Raw genomic sequence first — 16,260 nt, forward strand, 5'->3', positions numbered from 1 at the left:
TGTGTTTTAGGACAGTATTTGAGTAGCTCCACTGAGCACTTCTGAGTTATGTTCCTTTATGCTTTTCAACATTCATATCTGTGAAGATTTATATCTGATCACCTGTAGCCAGATAAACTGGAGCTGGGAATAACTATAGATCTTCTAAAACAAATATATCTGTGCTGAGCATGATGCAGTAGTGACTTCTAGTCATTTTTGTGTTTGGCCTCTTTAATTGCGGATTTCAAACACAGGTCGTAATATTTATTTCTCATAATTGAAATATGGTTTAAAAGTCATTTCCCAGGGCTGGAGGTATGACTCGTAGTAGAACGCTTGCTTAGCAGGTGCGATGGCCTGAGTTCAAACCTCCGTACTGAAAAAAAAGAAAGGAAAAGAAAACAAGTCATCTTCTTGGGGGTATGTGGCTCACGTGGTAGAGCACCTGCCTACCAAGCACGAGGTCCTGAGTTCCAACCCCAGCACTGCCAAAAAGTTACCGTCCTTCATATTTTTCCTAAGTTTTACTTTTGTATAGATGTCGAAGTTTGTCCCTTGTCCCCACAGGATGCAGAAGGAAGAACTCCTGTCCATGTGGCCATCAGCAACCAACACAGTGTCATCATTCAGTTGTTGATTTCTCACCCTAATATCCACTTAAATGAGCGAGACAGACAAGGGCTGACCCCATTTGCCTGTGCCATGACTTACAAGAACAACAAGGCAGCTGAGGCCATTCTAAAGCGAGAGTCTGGAGCTGCTGAGCAGGTGAGTGACCAGCATCCAACCATCTCCACATGGAGATGTAACAGATGTCGTAAACTAAACAGGTCTTATCTGCACAATGACAGTTACTTGAAATTATGCTCCCTTTTCTAAAAATGTGACATTCAGATGAGATGTGGATGGGTTCTGCCCTGTGTGTCACCCACCTGGTGACGTGCACTTAGGTTGAGAGGGGCACTTGCTGGGTTGGTGATAAGAGATCTGTGCTATGCACAACTGAGCTCATTCTCTGCTTTTGCTGGTTATTTAACTGCCCTGGTAATGAATGTCTTAAAAAGATCTCAGTTGAACTTGAGCTACATTGTGATGTTGGACAACTTTATGAACATTTTAGAAACTTTAGGTTGTTACTCAACTTAGGCTCAGTTGTCCTTGATCTTTACTGTTCTTTATCATCTACTAAATCCAGATGGTGGCTTGTTGATCTAAACAGTGCAGATGGGAAATGAGAGTCATGACTGGTCAGAGGCAGGAGCTACCGGGTTAGGTTTGTCAGGCTGGTCCCACAGAAACCTGACTCTAGCCAGTGTGTAGAATACTGCCAAGATTTATAGGTAGCCATTTATGAAGGTGAAATGGAGATATGGTCCTGAATGAAATGCAGTCCTAACATGGTTGAAGATTATTGCAAACTTGTGTGTTTCACCTTTCTTTTCAACATTTTTCATAAGTGTGACTGGATTATGTGGGTGTTGACCTCACCTGTGATAGTGTAAGATGACCTCAGGTAGTGTAAGATGTTCATGAATGGAGATTGTCATCTCCCATTTCTTCAGCACCTACTATGAAATTAGTACTGTTGATCTCAGTCCCTTGCACACTCACTGATTGTTCCATCATGCCGTGTGTGTTTGGTGGTGGAGAGGAGTGAGAGTTGGTAATGCAGGGTGTACAGTATGTGGTATCCTCTCACTTCACCTGAGTACTCACACTAAGGATGGCTCCTGTAACTACACCACATGTAAGTGGATTTGAGTTAACATCTATCTGTTTTACATCAGTGGAACAAAGTCTGGACCTGCTGCTGGCCGCCTCCCTCATTGTGTAGTATCCCTCCGGTAATGGAGGAAACATCCCAAAAATTTATGAAGCCTTTGCTTGACTACTCAGGGTTTAAGTTTGGTTTAGCCACATCCAAAGCTCGGGTCCACCTTTGCCTCTCCCCGAGCAGCCCAATATTTTGGTCCCTCCCTTTCCCTATCCTTCAGCTTATCTCTTCTTCAGTTTTCCATGTCTAGTTGCTGCTGTAGAAGGTGCCAGGGCATCTTGGGCCAGTGCAGTGACTCCTTCCCCTGACCACAATGGGGTATGTGTGCCTGGTTCTGTTGGGGGAGGATGGAAGGCATTCAGTATTGGTCTTTGGGAAGGAACTTCCTGGAACTGAGGGAAATACTGCATCATGACTGCTCCAGTGATTAGTGCAGCTTGCAGATGCTCAAGAGGCACTCTTAAAAGGGAGCCTAGGACTAGGGGTGTGACTCAAGTGTAGTGTGCTTACCTAAAGCACACGGCTCTGAATTCAAGTCCCAGTACCACCAAAAAAAAAAAAAAAAAAAAAGTGGGGGAGGTGGGCCTACTAATATTTTGGTTGCCATTTATTGCCTAGGTGGATAACAAAGGTCGGAATTTTCTTCACGTGGCAGTTCAGAACTCTGACATTGAAAGCGTCCTGTTCCTTATTAGCGTCCAGGCAAACGTCAACTCCAGAGTCCAGGATGCTTCCAAGTTGACCCCTTTGCACCTTGCTGTTCAAGCAGGCTCAGAGATCATTGTCCGCAATTTGGTAAGTGACAGAAATGCTGATGTATGTAACATGTTGAGGAGTATGTGCAGTTTCTTCTCAGGTGTTTTGCCATGCGTTGTGAAAGGCAGCATGAATTTGAGGAGCTGTGCCAGTATACTCAAGAAAACAGTTATGCCACAGAGATATCCAGAAGGGATGTGCCAGAGATGCTGAAGTGGGGGCCCTTGAAGGACAGTAGGATTGTGTAGCAGAAGCAGAGTAGGACCAGAAAGGGAGTGGAGGTCACTTAGGTTGTCTGACTGGTGTCTGTCAGGCACTCAAACTGAGACTTTCAACCCTGGTCATCAATGGGGTGACAGATATCACAGCCAAATTGCCCTCATCCTCAAATGAGACTTTCAAGTGATCTGTTTCTCTTATGTTTCCATTTTGTTTTGTTTGTAGGGGGTTACTGGAGTTTGAACTCAGGGCCTTATGCTTTCTAGGCAGGTGCTCTACCTCTTGAGCCACACCCCATCCTTCTCTTAACTTTCTTAATTCTCAAAATCCCAGAGAGATGTAGGAAGATTTTCACATTTCACAAAGGATAAAGTTTAGGTTTGAAAGAATCCTCCAAGGCTATCAGGTAATAGTGTAGCTAGTATTTTAGTCATTCTGGTTTGAATCGAAAGTCTGCCTTTTTTGACACAGCGTAATGCCAGGCAGGGGAAAGGTATGTACAGAGTTGTAGAGGCTGGAGACAGTGAATTAGGTATATTTTATGTAGGAGGTTTGGTTGAAATTTGAGCAGAGTTGAAGGAAATATGGTTAGAGATCAGACGAAGACCAGGTTGTGGGTATCAAATTCCAAACTAAGAACTGTGAGCAGTCTGTATCACGCAAGCAGTGGAGAAACCGCTATAGCCTTGGAGTTGAGGGAACATAGTCTAGAACCAAGACACATCTCTATGTCACATGGCTAATTGTCATTAGTGACCCCCATCAGTCCCAGGAACATGCTGTGGAACTAACCACCTACGTGCTTGGCCAGCCTTTGATGCCCTGGTATACTGTTGTTTCTTGGTTAAAAAAAAAACCAGCCAGGCACCAGCAGTTCATGCCTGTAATCCTAGCTACTTGCGAGACTGAGTTTGGGAGAATTGAGGTTTGAGGCCAGCCTGGGCAAATAGTTTATGAGACTCCATTTCCAAAATAACCAGAGCAAAATGGACTGGAGGTCTGACTCAGGCAGTAGAGCACCTGCTTTGCCATCATGGAGCCCAAATTAAAACCCTAGTCCCACAAACAAAACAAAACATTTTTTTTTTTGAGACAGAGTCTCACTATATAGCTCAGATTGTCCTCAATCTTGGAATGTTCCTGCTTTAGTCTTCTAAGAGCTGGGATTATAAGCATCAACTATACCATGCCCAGCTTTTAAAAATACATATCAAATCTTCATGACTTGATACGTACTTGAGCTGAGAGAGCCTTTAAAGAAGTCACCTAGGGGTGATACAAAGGAAGATTCACTAGTGAAGAGACCTAGGGGAAGCAGTGGTAGTGAGGGATGGACAAGAGTGTGACAGAGGAGGTGGATCTGATGGTACCAGGCACAGACTGACTGCATGCAGGCAAGAGGCAGAGGTGGGCTCTGAAGAGTAGGGAATCAGGCCTTGTGTTCATCAGTCTACTGCCACCTGAGAGGCTGAGAATAGGAAGTTGGAGGTGCTTCACCAAGGTCATTTTCCTGCCTTCCTAAGGCCTGACCTTACAGGTGATAGGGATGTCTAGTAACAGGTAACCTCTAAATGTCCATGTGCTCTTCCTCTCTGAATTTTGGTGTAGCATGATATTTGAGCCAGCTCATATTAAAGCAATGTGATACCCATCTAACTCCCTCTCCCCACTTAACCTGCTTTGATCTCTAGCACAGCACTGGTGACCATGAATATCCCTCTATAAATGTCCTATGTGGAGAATTTCATATCTATAGGTGATTTGATTGGGTTCCCAGAGGTATGGGGGGCTTGAACTCAGGAACACAGTCAGAGCAGCTGACCAGTACATAGATTCTCTCAGAAGTAGGTACCAGAACTCACAGGTAAAGGACCAGGGGTGGCCACAGACCTCAGGAGAGAACTGCAAACCACGTAGTATTTTCTGTTAAGAGCAACTGTTTTTTGAAACTTTTGTTGGTAAGCAGATGATGAATAGATTTCAAATACTAAGTGAATAGACAAGGTACTACTTCAAAGTCCTTCTTGCCTTTGGTTCTACGATTCGTTGTGCTTGCTCTTTTAAAAAAATAAAATACTAAGGGCCGGAGGCATGGCTCCAGTGATAGAGTCTCTGCCTAGCCTAGGGCAAAGCCCTGAGTTCAAACCCAGTCCTGCCCGTCCCCCTAAGAAAAATTAAAATAGTCTTGCTCATCAAGAAAACTTATAATCATGCCAAATTCAGAGGCAAGTTAGGAAGAAAGATACTCTGCTTTATACCCTTATGTCCTTAGTTTTTTATTTTTATTTTTTTAGGACTGGGATTTGAACTCAGGGCCTTGTTTTTACTGGAAAGAACTCTTACTTGAGCCATGCCCCCAGCACTTTTGTTTTAGCTATTTTTTCAGGTGGGGTGTTGAATTTTTGTTCAGGGCCAGCCTCAGATCACCGTCACCTGCCTAAGACTCCCCATTACTGGGTGACAGGCATGCACTATCACTGTGATTAAGATAGGGTCTGTCTTATTTATTGTCCCGCTTGGCCTGGAACCGCAATCCTCCAATGTCTGTCTTCTAAGTAGCTGGGATTACAAGTGTGAGCCATTACACCTGACTAGAATTCAGGTTTACTTCTAGCATAAACACCTTCAGTTTTAACAAAAAACAGGTGCTCCATTTGGTTCTGGACACCCCACTTATAGCCAGCAAAAATGCCCTTGTGCCACAGCCTTTCAGACATACTTGCTTTTTACAGATCAGTTCTCAGCAGGCCTTTACCTACACAGGATGGTGAAAGGGGCTTTTTTTTTTTTTCTTTTAATTACTATATTGTTGTCATCTTTCCATGTTAACCCATATACATTTACCACTTTATTAGCTAACTTATTTTATTAATTTGTACATAGTATAATTTTTATAAGTGTAGACTTTTTGCCACTAGGTTTTTACTATTATAAGCAGTGGACACCGTATATAGTATAGTGAACACCACTACAGTACTGTGTGGTTTATATATACTGAACCCTTAGAAGTAGAATTCCTGTGTTCCGAGGAATAGCTACAATATGTTAGTAGGTAATTTGCCCTCGGCACTAATTTTGCTGGGTTTGCCTCACCAGGACTATGTATGAGGTGCTCATGTGCCCAGCTTTGCCTGCAGGCAGATTATCAGTCTCCATGAGTGTCAGAAGACAGGCAGGCGTGGCCCCTTAAGTGGACCTTGATTATAGGAGAGAGGCTGCTCAAGTAATCAACTTCAACAGCTTCTTGCAGGAGCCAAGGTAAATGAGTTAACCAAGCACCGCCAGACTGCCCTCCATCTTGCTGCCCAGCAGGACCTGCCTACCATCTGCTCAGTCCTGCTGGAGAATGAGGTGGACTTTGCTGCTGTGGATGAGAATGGAAATAATGGTAATTCTCAGCTGTTGGCCTATGAACAGTGTTGTGTGCCTTAGCAGTCCTTCCTTTCTAGGAGCAGAAATGCATTGCACCCTTGGGTCTGGGAGGTTGCCATGTACAGGAGCAGAGCTGTGACAGGAAATGCTCTGGGTAGGGCAGTAACCCTGAGAGTGTAAAATGGCTTCTTGTGAAACCGTTAAATCTCATCTGTGGAACTGCTGACACAGAAAGCAGGCAATGAGACTGTATTTATGACTTATCCTGGGGTGTTGAGAAGACAGTGGCATGGCCAGTCTCTGCTCTGGCTGGCTCCCACTTAGAGGGGGTTTGTGAGGATGGGGAGGAGCTGAGAGTTATCTGCATGTGCTCTGGGCTTGCACAATAAGAGGATTTACTCCCCAGCTCTTCATCTCGCTGTCATGCATGGTCGGCTCAACAACATCCGTGTTCTTCTGACAGAGTGCACAGTGGATGCTGAAGCCTTTAATCAGAGGTGAGTGTGTCTGGTCCCAAGCAGAAACCAGGGCTGCACATCACCTGGCTTGCTCCTCAGAGCTGGTGGTCACTGATGTCTCCCATAGCCCCAGGTGCACACTGAAGAATTGGCCATGTGGATACTTGCTCAGCTTTTGGTTCCCTGGTATTTTTGGTTTTATAAAAAAAAAAAAAACTTTTTAGAAAAACTTCACGAATTGTTGTATGTTGTTTAGGTTTACCCAGTATTACAGAGTTCAAAAAATTCTGTGTCTTTTGTATATGATTGCCATGTCAGATGTATACCTAAATTTTCCAATTTGTTATATCAGAGGCCAGTCACCACTGCACATTTTGGGACAGTATGGCAAAGAGAATGCAGCAGCCATCTTTGATCTCTTCTTAGAGTGCATGCCTGAGTATCCTTTGGATAAGCCAGATGCAGAAGGAAACACGGGTAGGTAATGAGATGTCTGTATGTCTTATCTCGTTTGTGCACCTTGCTTCTTGGAGAAATAAGAACCCAGGCACACGTGTCATTATTTGAGCATTTGGCTTAGTGCATTTCAGCTAGACTGAATCAGTTTCTGTCCCAAATCTCTGTCATGGGAAATTTGGGTATCTGACATCTAAAGTACTTCTAATACTCCAGAACCTTACCCGTGTCAAACAGATTTGCCCATGCATTTTTATTGCCTAGTTATCCAGTTAATGAGGGCCTTTCCCAATTTCCAATATCAGCAGAAAGATGAGCTATAAACACCTCCTAGAAGCTTTAGGAGGAAATTACTATAGTATGTGTTGACATGCTTTGAACATGTGGCAAATTACATATAGCACCTTCTTACTAAGGAATAAACAGGCCTGTCTTGTGGTCTGCTGTAGCTACTTACAGTTTTACTGTGTTCATTTGTGTAGCTTCCATAGCGCTTTTTAAATTTTTTTTCCTGGGGTTTGGAGTTAGGATCTCACGCTTGCTGGGCAGGTGCTCTACCACTTGAGCCACTCTGCCAACCGTTTTTTTGTGTTGAGTTTTTTTGAGATAGGGTCTCACAAACTATTTACCCGGCCTGGCTTCAAACCACAAACCTCTTGATCTCTGCTTCCTGAGTAGTTAGGATTACAGGCTGAGCCACCAATGCCTGGCACCTCATAGCTCTTTTGACGTACTTTTACATTTATTTTCTCTTTTTTTTGTGGGATTGGTGTTTGAACTCAGGGCTTTGCACCTGCAGATCAGGCGCTCTACCATTTGAGCCACACCTCCAGTCCTGCATTCATTTTCTTATTGAATACTCAGAACAACCTTGTGAGGAAAGCAGTGCACATGGTTGTATCCCTATTTTTTAAGTAAGGATAAAAACAGATCTTTTTCATCCTGGCTGGGACGGAGAATTTTTGTTGCTGCTATATCCTCATTTATTCACTCTCATGTCAGATATGGCCTTTGGCAGAAATGTAGTCACCCTGTTAGTATGCTTAACCTTAGCTGGGGACTCAATATTTTGCTACCAGTTCTTGGCCTTAGGAAGTTAATTGGATTTGATCATGAACATTTTTTGTTTTTGTTTTGTTTTGTTTGCAGTACTTGGGATTGATCCCACAAATGCTAGGCAAGTGTTCAGCCCCTTAGCTGCATCCCCAGCCCAGTGGACATGTGTTTTGAGCTTCAGGAGTTAGGCATGAGCTGATGAACCCAGCATCTACTCAGGGAGCACCATTGCTCCAGGTGTATTTAAGAGGCAGGCAGGGAGGGGCATCATGCTTTGTGTCCAGGTTTCTGATTTACAGACTTGGTTTCATATGCCTTGCTCTGTCATATTTTAGCAGTTTGACTGAGTAAAATTTCTAACCTCTCTACAGCTTCGTTTTTCATAATAGGAATGTGATAGCCCTCATTGACTCATGTTGAAGGTTAAGAATTTAAATAAACTGTCTTGTAGGAGTAAGCAAAGGGGAGCCACTGCTAGATGTAATTGTTTATAGAGACCAAAAGGATAGGAACCTGGCTCAGAGTCTGGGTTCCCACTGAGCCTGGACTTGCACGAAATAGAGGCTCCATTAGATATAAGAACTTTCTGGAACATGTTCCCAATGCTGACCTTTTTTTTTTTTTTCTCCATATGTACTAAAGTAGCAGGTCTTTACATTTAATTACACTGTGTGAAAAAAGCTTTATACTATGTGGTGAAGGCAGTGTTTCCTGTCAGAGGAAAGCAACTTAGACAACAGTATGTTTTTCCTTCAGTGTTGGATCCCTACTTCATTTCTTTTTCACCCAAGCTCAAGGTGGGGAAGAGTGTGTCTCTGAAACTCTAGCTGCTGTAGGATCTCCTGGCTTCTGGTTGGACTTTTTTTGGAAGATGCTGCAGATCCTCTGTGGAAGTTGCTAGGCCCTAAGGCCTCCGTGTGTCCATGAGACTTTCCTAACAGATGTCCTGCCCATGGGCTATTCTGCCCTCAGCTGTCCTCTGCCACCCTTTGGCAAGGCCAGGCCAGATGGAAAGAGGTCCTACCTGTGGTTTTGTTTTCCAGTGTTGCTCTTAGCATACATGAAAGGGAATGCCAACCTGTGCCGTGCCATTGTCCGGTCTGGGGCTCGCCTTGGGGTAAATAATAACCAAGGAGTCAACATTTTCAACTACCAGGTTGCCACCAAGCAACTTCTGTTTAGATTATTAGGTGAGTGGCCTACTTTTTCCTTTTCTATGTGAGCATAGTTACAATGTTGATTATCTATATGTACTGATGATCTTTGAATCTCATAATGACTTACTGTAAGATCTGAACCAGCCATTTCTAGGCATCTTATAGGCCTGTTTTTATGAATGGGATGAAGAGCCCTTGAATAATGTTGAGGAGGGTCATTGTTGTTAGCGTCTTTTCAGACTGCTTTGCTTTGGGGCCCCCATCAGTTTCCCACTTTGTCTAAACCTGTGAGAAACCCATAAGCTATAAGCATGTCACCCTGACCATGTCTTCTGGCTGGCTGTCTGCACATCTGTCCTCCTTTGGCTGATTCAAAGTCCCTACAGACTTCAAAATGACCTTAAGCTTAAGCCTCTACTGACTCTTCTTTGTCTGTGTTTCTTTAGTGGAGAAGGGGTGTTTCACTCTTGATTTCTTTTTTGTTGAAGTGGTAGTAGGAATCAGAATGCCCCAATCTGAGTGTGGTGGTGCATAACTGTAATCCCAGTAACCCAGGAGGCTGAGGCAGGATGGGTGAGAGTTTGAGGCCAGCCTGTGCTACATGATGACAACCTGTTTCCGAGAGAGAGAGAGAGAAAGACTAGAGGCCATGGTCACTGGATGTTAGGAATGGAAGGAGTTGGGATAGAGGGAAGTTGGATAATGGGTGCCAAAATACAGTTAGGTGGGAGGAATAAGTTCTAGTGTTCTATAGCACAGTAGAGTGACTGTAGTCTACAATTTATTGTATGTTTCATAAAGAACTAGAGGAAATTCAAAGGTTTCCAACACGAAGAAATGGTAAGTTTTTTTTGTTTGTTTGGTTGGTTTGGTTTGGGTTTTTTTGGCTTGAACTTAGGACCACACGCTTGCTAAGCAGGATCTGTTACCACTTCATCCACTCTGCCATCCCTTTTTTATGTTGGATATTTTCAAGATAGGGTCTTGCCTAGAGCTGACTTCAAACATCAGTCCATCTCATCTCTGCTTCCTGAGTATCTGGGATTACAGGTATGAGGCACTGGTGCCCGGCAGAAATGATGAGTTACAATGACAGAGAATGTCAGTTACCCTGATTTAATAATCAATATACTTGTGTATATTGTAGTATACCATAAATATGTACAATTATTGTGCTGGTTTTTAAAACTTAAAATGCATAGTGCTTGTGATACTTCATCTACTTTAATTTTCCCTATGCCATGCACATAGTTGACCTTTTAAGAGCTCAGAGCAGGTGTCTATCACAGTGCTGGTGTTAGGCGGGGTCAGTGTGACTGACACACAGGCTCCCTTCCTGTGAGCTCTGTTACTCTTCACAGAGCAGAAGCACGGGGCCTGGCCTGTAGTTAGGGCCTAATACATAAATACTAATGATTGTTGTTGTCATCTACACTGTTGATTCCTAATCCTAGACGCCTAGTGAAGACGGAACTCATCTGCTCTAGTTCTTTCTCTAGGTCTCCTCTCTGTGGGTTGTTTCCCCAGAAACCTGGAACTCTCCTTCTCCCCTTCCTGTTCCTGTCTCCCTGTCAAACTCTACACTCCTGTTTAGTCCCCAAATCTCACAAATTCTGCCTCCTCAGTTTCTCTTGTCTTGGTCTCCTCTGTCACGTCCCAACCACTTGGCCCCTGCCAGTCTTTCTGGCTGTGTGGTCTCTGCCTTCTCTCTACCATCCTTTACACTCTATCTGGCCCTGATCGCACTATTTCCCACTTGCAGCTGGCTCACCACTTCCTCTAGCACCTCCTCCCCCAGTCTGCCTAGTGAGCACTGTTCTCCAGTCTCCTCAGGAAGCTTTTCCTGACCTTCCTTCACTTATGTCCTGCTGCAACATGGGGCTTTATTTACTAGTCTGCTTCCCTGTTCCCTTAGCCCTAAGTCTTGGCCAGTATAGTCACTGTTTGTTAGGAACTAATCTTCTCCTATGTGTGTTACAGACATGCTGTCCAAGGAGCCTCCGTGGTGTGATGGCTCCAACTGCTACGAGTGCACTGCCAAGTTTGGAGTCACAACTCGAAAACACCACTGGTAAGACCCCTGTCACTACTTGTAGAGGAATGAGGGAACCTCTGCTGATGTCATTTCTACCCTTTTCCATAATAAGTGACTAACTTACTAGGGCCCTGCAATCTCCTGGGCCAAAGTTGACTGAGAAAATGTGATGATAGGACCAAGTAGGAAAGGCAGGGAGCGCTCATACTGGTGGCTTTCCTGATGGATGCCAAGGACACACAGGTCCCAGTAGTCTGTCAGGCCTGTGTTATTGTTTCTGGGCTTGCAGAAAAGCTGAGGTGAGCTAAAGCCTCACAACAGGCCTGAGAAGAGGCTGCCTTACTGAGAACCAGGGGACTCTTCCCAGGAAAGCAAGGCAACTGCGTTTGTCTTCTTCAGTATTACGTTAGCTTAGTTTGTGGCTAAAATTTTGTTTCTGTGGACTAAAATTATCTATGAACTGGTATGACTTGGCAGGCAGTTGGCAGAACTGGCCACAGAGCACAAGTCATACTCTTTACTACTGTCTCATACTTCCTTTCTTTGCCTCCACAGTCGTCACTGCGGACGTCTTCTTTGCCATAAATGTTCGACCAAGGAGATCCCTATTATAAAGTTTGATCTGAACAAGCCTGTGCGAGTTTGCAACATTTGCTTTGATGTCCTGACTCTGGGTGGGGTCTCTTAGTGAGCCCCTATCAGGGTCCAGGCCACATCCCCAGTCACCTCCCCAGCAGCTGCTCTGCTCACCAGCCTGCCCCCGACTCAGAGCAGGAGCTGGCAGTCATCTTCCTGCAGCAGGAGACTGGAACAATTATGGACCATGTGTGTGAATCCCATTTCAGATCATTCTGTGTGACTTTCAGTGTGTCAGACTGTAATCGAGGTTACTAGATGTCTCACTAACTGGACTAGGCCATTTTAGCCTATGTGGTAAATATGATAGGAATCTGCTAGCAACATACAAGGACACTTGAAGAACATTTTCCTTTCCAGTAGCTTAGTGTCCATCTCAGAGCATTCACGAAGTCTTCCTGCCTGGGCTGACTTATGAGGCAGAGCCTGACAGAATAGGAAGCAGCTGTGGATGAGAGCTGGCTTTACCGTAGGGTAAGTGGCTGTGGACTTTTCTGCACAGTGTTTTCATAAAGATAATAGGATCTTCTTGCCCTGAAGTCTTTCCTTCCTTCCTTCCTTTCTTTCTTTCCTTTTTTTTTTAAAAAGCTAAGCTATATTTTTAGTGAGCTACCCCTTTTAAAAAGGTAAAATCTTTCTAACAGGGTTCAAAGATGAGAGCTGAAAAATCGTGGCCTTAACAACTGAAAGCTTTACCAGTGTTCGTGCTGCTGAGGTGTCAAGGGTACAGTGTGGCAGCTTGACACTTAGCATCTGTCTCATTCTCTCGTCTTGCTGCGTCCTGTCTGTGGAGTCCTCAAGTCACTGCCACTAGAGAGTGGTAGAGGAAATGCACTTTTACTGTGCTGCACTTTTTCTATAGCTGCATTATTGGTGATTCCAATTTAAAACTCCATGTTCAAAAATACCCTTACACATCCTTGCATCAGTGATTCTAATGTCCAGTTTTGACTAGACCTTAGCCCACACTAATTTTAAAGGAAAAACTTCTGCAGTGTCTCTTGGAGCAAGAAATTCATTCAGGCCAACTCTAAGAAAGGAGATGAACAAGACTTAAGCCCCAGGGCTACCTCTACCCTCAAGCCATGAGGTCCTATCTATATGACAAGAATGCTTCTTGCTGAATCCTTCCCTGGTATACTGTGGTCCCCCTTCTCATAACTTGCCTTTCCCCTTAATAGCCAAGAGCTGAAGGCCCTGGCCAAGTGTGAGCAACCTGTTTTGGAAGTCTTCAGCTTGAATGCTGAGTAAGGCCTCCAGAATTAGCTGGGCCTTAGTCACTGTTAATACATCCATTAACCCTGAGGTGTTAAACTTCTCTTCTTATGAAGGTTTGGCCAGTTTTGAAAATGCACATTGAAAGAGAACCTTCTACCACTGCTTTTTTAAAAAATAACTCTGAGATAGCCAGTACCTGCTGTACAGTTATACTCAGAGATTAATGGTCTTAATCCTACATGCTGATTTTTTCCGACATTTAATAACCACTACATATTTTGCATTAATGAAGTAATGTAGTATGGATGTATGTATAAAAGGGACTAAATTTTTTTGCAACAGTCTGCTTTGTTCGTTTCTGTTTTGGAGATTATGGTGTGTCTTCTATGTTGCTGTAGATTCATATGTTCTGTTGTCTCACTTTGTGTAAAATATGCTGATGAACCAGAGTGTTTTTTTAAAATCTGATTTAAAACATGTATGTGCTTTCTAAGTTAATATGAGTTTGTGCACAATGTTCAAAAAGAAAAAAAAGAAAAAAAAATGTCACTGTCCCCCAGTCTGTGACATACTTTATATAGAAGTTTTATAGAAAAGCTCAACCTGTCTTGGCAAATGACCTGTGAAGCATGTGGTCAATTTCCATTTCCTGTTGCCTAAAAAGGAACACAAGAAGGATGTAGGGCTTAATTAGGTAGCTTAATTCGTTAATTAGAAAGTAAGATAGTTATGTTTCAGATATGAAGTGAGGTGATTGGTCCACATATACTTACTCTTTTAATGTTTATAGTGGAAAGAGGATAGAAAATCAGACAGGAGTGAGGCAGATTGTTAGCTCTTGCCCTACCACGCCATTTTCAATAACAGTCTTGCCTGTAATTGCACTTAAAATCATAATATCATGTTTTAAATATGTCAATTCAACCTGTTTCTTCAGAATCCAGAAATAGCAATGGTACTGACCAGCCATGGATTGGGGGGCATTTTTTGAGTTCTGCATTGGTGCATTCGTGTAGATCTAGAACAAGCATCTTTCTGGAGTCTTAGAGATCTCTCTGGCCACTCTGCTTACTGGGCTGTCCTCAGTAGACTCCTTCAGGGGACTTCACCCTACACTGCCCTGGCCGGGACCAGGTACGCCGCATCCCTTCTATGCTGTCCATGCTGACATAACTTCTAGCCATTGTTAAACTTTAATCATTAGCTTGAGAATTAGTAGAAAAATCTAATTTTATTCATTCAAAAAGTTGCCAATTATGAATGCATAGAGGAGCAGGAAGAATAAACTTTACTGGAACATAACTTGCTGCATCAGTCAATATTGTCATGCTGGATTAGCTTTTTAACTGCCTCTTGCTCAGCGCCAGACTTAATATAGTATATTTTTAAGTTTTCTTGTTTTTTAAGACAGAGATACAGACCTTCTGCTATGTATAAAAAGAATGGCTTAAACTAATTTGCTGTGATCCTCTAACACAGAAATGTCTCACAAACTTAAGTGCCTACACATAGGACTCTCATTTTCAGTAGTCTTTTTCAGTGGTGTCTCACTGACTAATGTATTAGAACACGTGTTCCATTTGGAGTTTTGTGCCTGTGCACTGTCAACCCCAATTACTAATTTAGTTGAGGCTGGATTAGATTGCTCACTTCACCTGCCACATTCTCTCCAAGGAGTGGGGTCCACATGACCTTTCATCCTCTACCTCAGAGCCCTGAGTTATTTTTGACCACTCCTCTCATATTCCTCCCTCTGCCCCCAGATGGGTTCCTGTGTGGAGCTGGGTGCTTGAGGTCTCACCACTCTTCCCAATTTGTGTCCCTTCTGTCAGAACGAATCATTCCTGCACTAGTCTTTTCTGCAGGCAAGGGGTAGCCGTCAGGCTTGGGAAGGGAAGGGAGCACCTGGCCTCCATCTAGTTTTCCTTTACCTAGAGAAAAAGAACATGGCAGAACTACATAATGCTTAGACATGAGAGGGAATGATAGCAGCGTGCACAAGTAAACATATGCCTCCATCACAGGCACACTGGCTTCCTTCAGGACAAGCCCAGGAGAACCACTTGAAGCACCAGAGCTACTCTTCCCAGTTGGGGAGAGGAGCAACAAAGAGGAAGCACCTCACCAAAGGCATCTGGAAGCCACACTGTTTTTGTGAAAGAGATTTAGTGAAGATCTGAGTTGACCAAATATAAATTAAACACAATTCCCAGAAGTTATAGATGCCTTAAAGACTTTCTACGGAGGATCATTGCCTGTACAGTTTCCTTTTTTTGTGTGTAGCATAAATCTATTAACCTGTTACATCTGACAACATTGGTTTCCTCTAGCTAGACAGTCTTGAGTTGAAACTGTTGTATTTACTGGCTTGCCTGTTGGGCAGATGCGTGGAGCTGGCTGTTCCTTGACATTCCTGTGGTACCACGGATAAGGCAGGAGCTGAGCAGAAACTGCAGGTACACACTTGAGCTGGTCACCTTGGCTTCCAGGCCATTCAGGGTGTCAGTGTGAGATGACAGTATCATATAGGACCATGGCGCTTATCAACATTGTTTCTTTTGAGTCCATGTAATGGAATGTATTTTTCAAATACTGATACTTGCATTTTCTGTAACAATTCCTTATAATAAAATGAGGTAAAATGTGCGTTTAAAGTGGAAACTTTTACATTTATAGCTAATTCTAATGCAGGAGTACCAATAAGCATTAAAAACAAAATTTAAAAACTCTTGACATGTGAATAAACTTTTTTTTTTTTTTTTGGCAGTACTACTGAGGAACTCAGGGTCTTGCTCTTGCTAGAAAGGAGCTGTCACTTTAGTCACTCCCCCAGTCCTTTAGTTGTTTTGTTTGTTTTTCCTTTGGCAGGACTGGAGTTTAAACTCAGGACCTCATGCTTGCTAGGCAGGTGCTCTACTACTTGAGCCACTCTGCCAGTCTTCTTTAGGTAATTTTTGAATAGGGTCTTGTGTTTTGACATGGGCTTATGTAGACTGCAATCCTGTCTATGCTTCCCATGGAGCTGGGATGACAGGCACATGCCACCATGCTAGTTTTTATTGGTCAAGGTGGGATCTCATGATCTATTTGACTGGGCTGGCCTTGAGTAGTCATCCGCCCTCTCTCCACCTTCCCAGTAGC

General features: G+C 43.5%; 1 protein-coding gene across 5 annotated transcripts in view; it reads left to right on the top strand.

Moving 5' to 3' along the window:
- Positions 1-15,765, top strand: part of Ankfy1 (ankyrin repeat and FYVE domain containing 1) — a 79,838-nt gene extending 64,073 nt beyond the window's left edge. For 3 of the 5 annotated variants that reach the window (XM_020163491.2, XM_020163492.2, XM_074047158.1), the window contains 8 exons: positions 550-750; positions 2,375-2,551; positions 5,972-6,119; positions 6,510-6,600; positions 6,914-7,038; positions 9,117-9,263; positions 11,211-11,301; positions 11,821-15,765. In XM_020163491.2, the coding sequence (XP_020019080.2) occupies positions 550-750; positions 2,375-2,551; positions 5,972-6,119; positions 6,510-6,600; positions 6,914-7,038; positions 9,117-9,263; positions 11,211-11,301; positions 11,821-11,953 (1,113 nt within the window). In that variant the 3' untranslated portion in view covers positions 11,954-15,765. The remainder of the gene's footprint in view (positions 1-549; positions 751-2,374; positions 2,552-5,971; positions 6,120-6,509; positions 6,601-6,913; positions 7,039-9,116; positions 9,264-11,210; positions 11,302-11,820) is intronic. The other 2 variants (XR_002212361.2, XR_002212363.2) reach the window with 2 other exon arrangements.
- Positions 15,766-16,260: the final 495 nt, after the last annotated feature.

The sequence above is a fragment of the Castor canadensis genome, chromosome 11 (assembly GCF_047511655.1).
Source record: "Castor canadensis chromosome 11, mCasCan1.hap1v2, whole genome shotgun sequence".
NCBI classification, from domain to species: domain Eukaryota; kingdom Metazoa; phylum Chordata; class Mammalia; order Rodentia; family Castoridae; genus Castor; species Castor canadensis.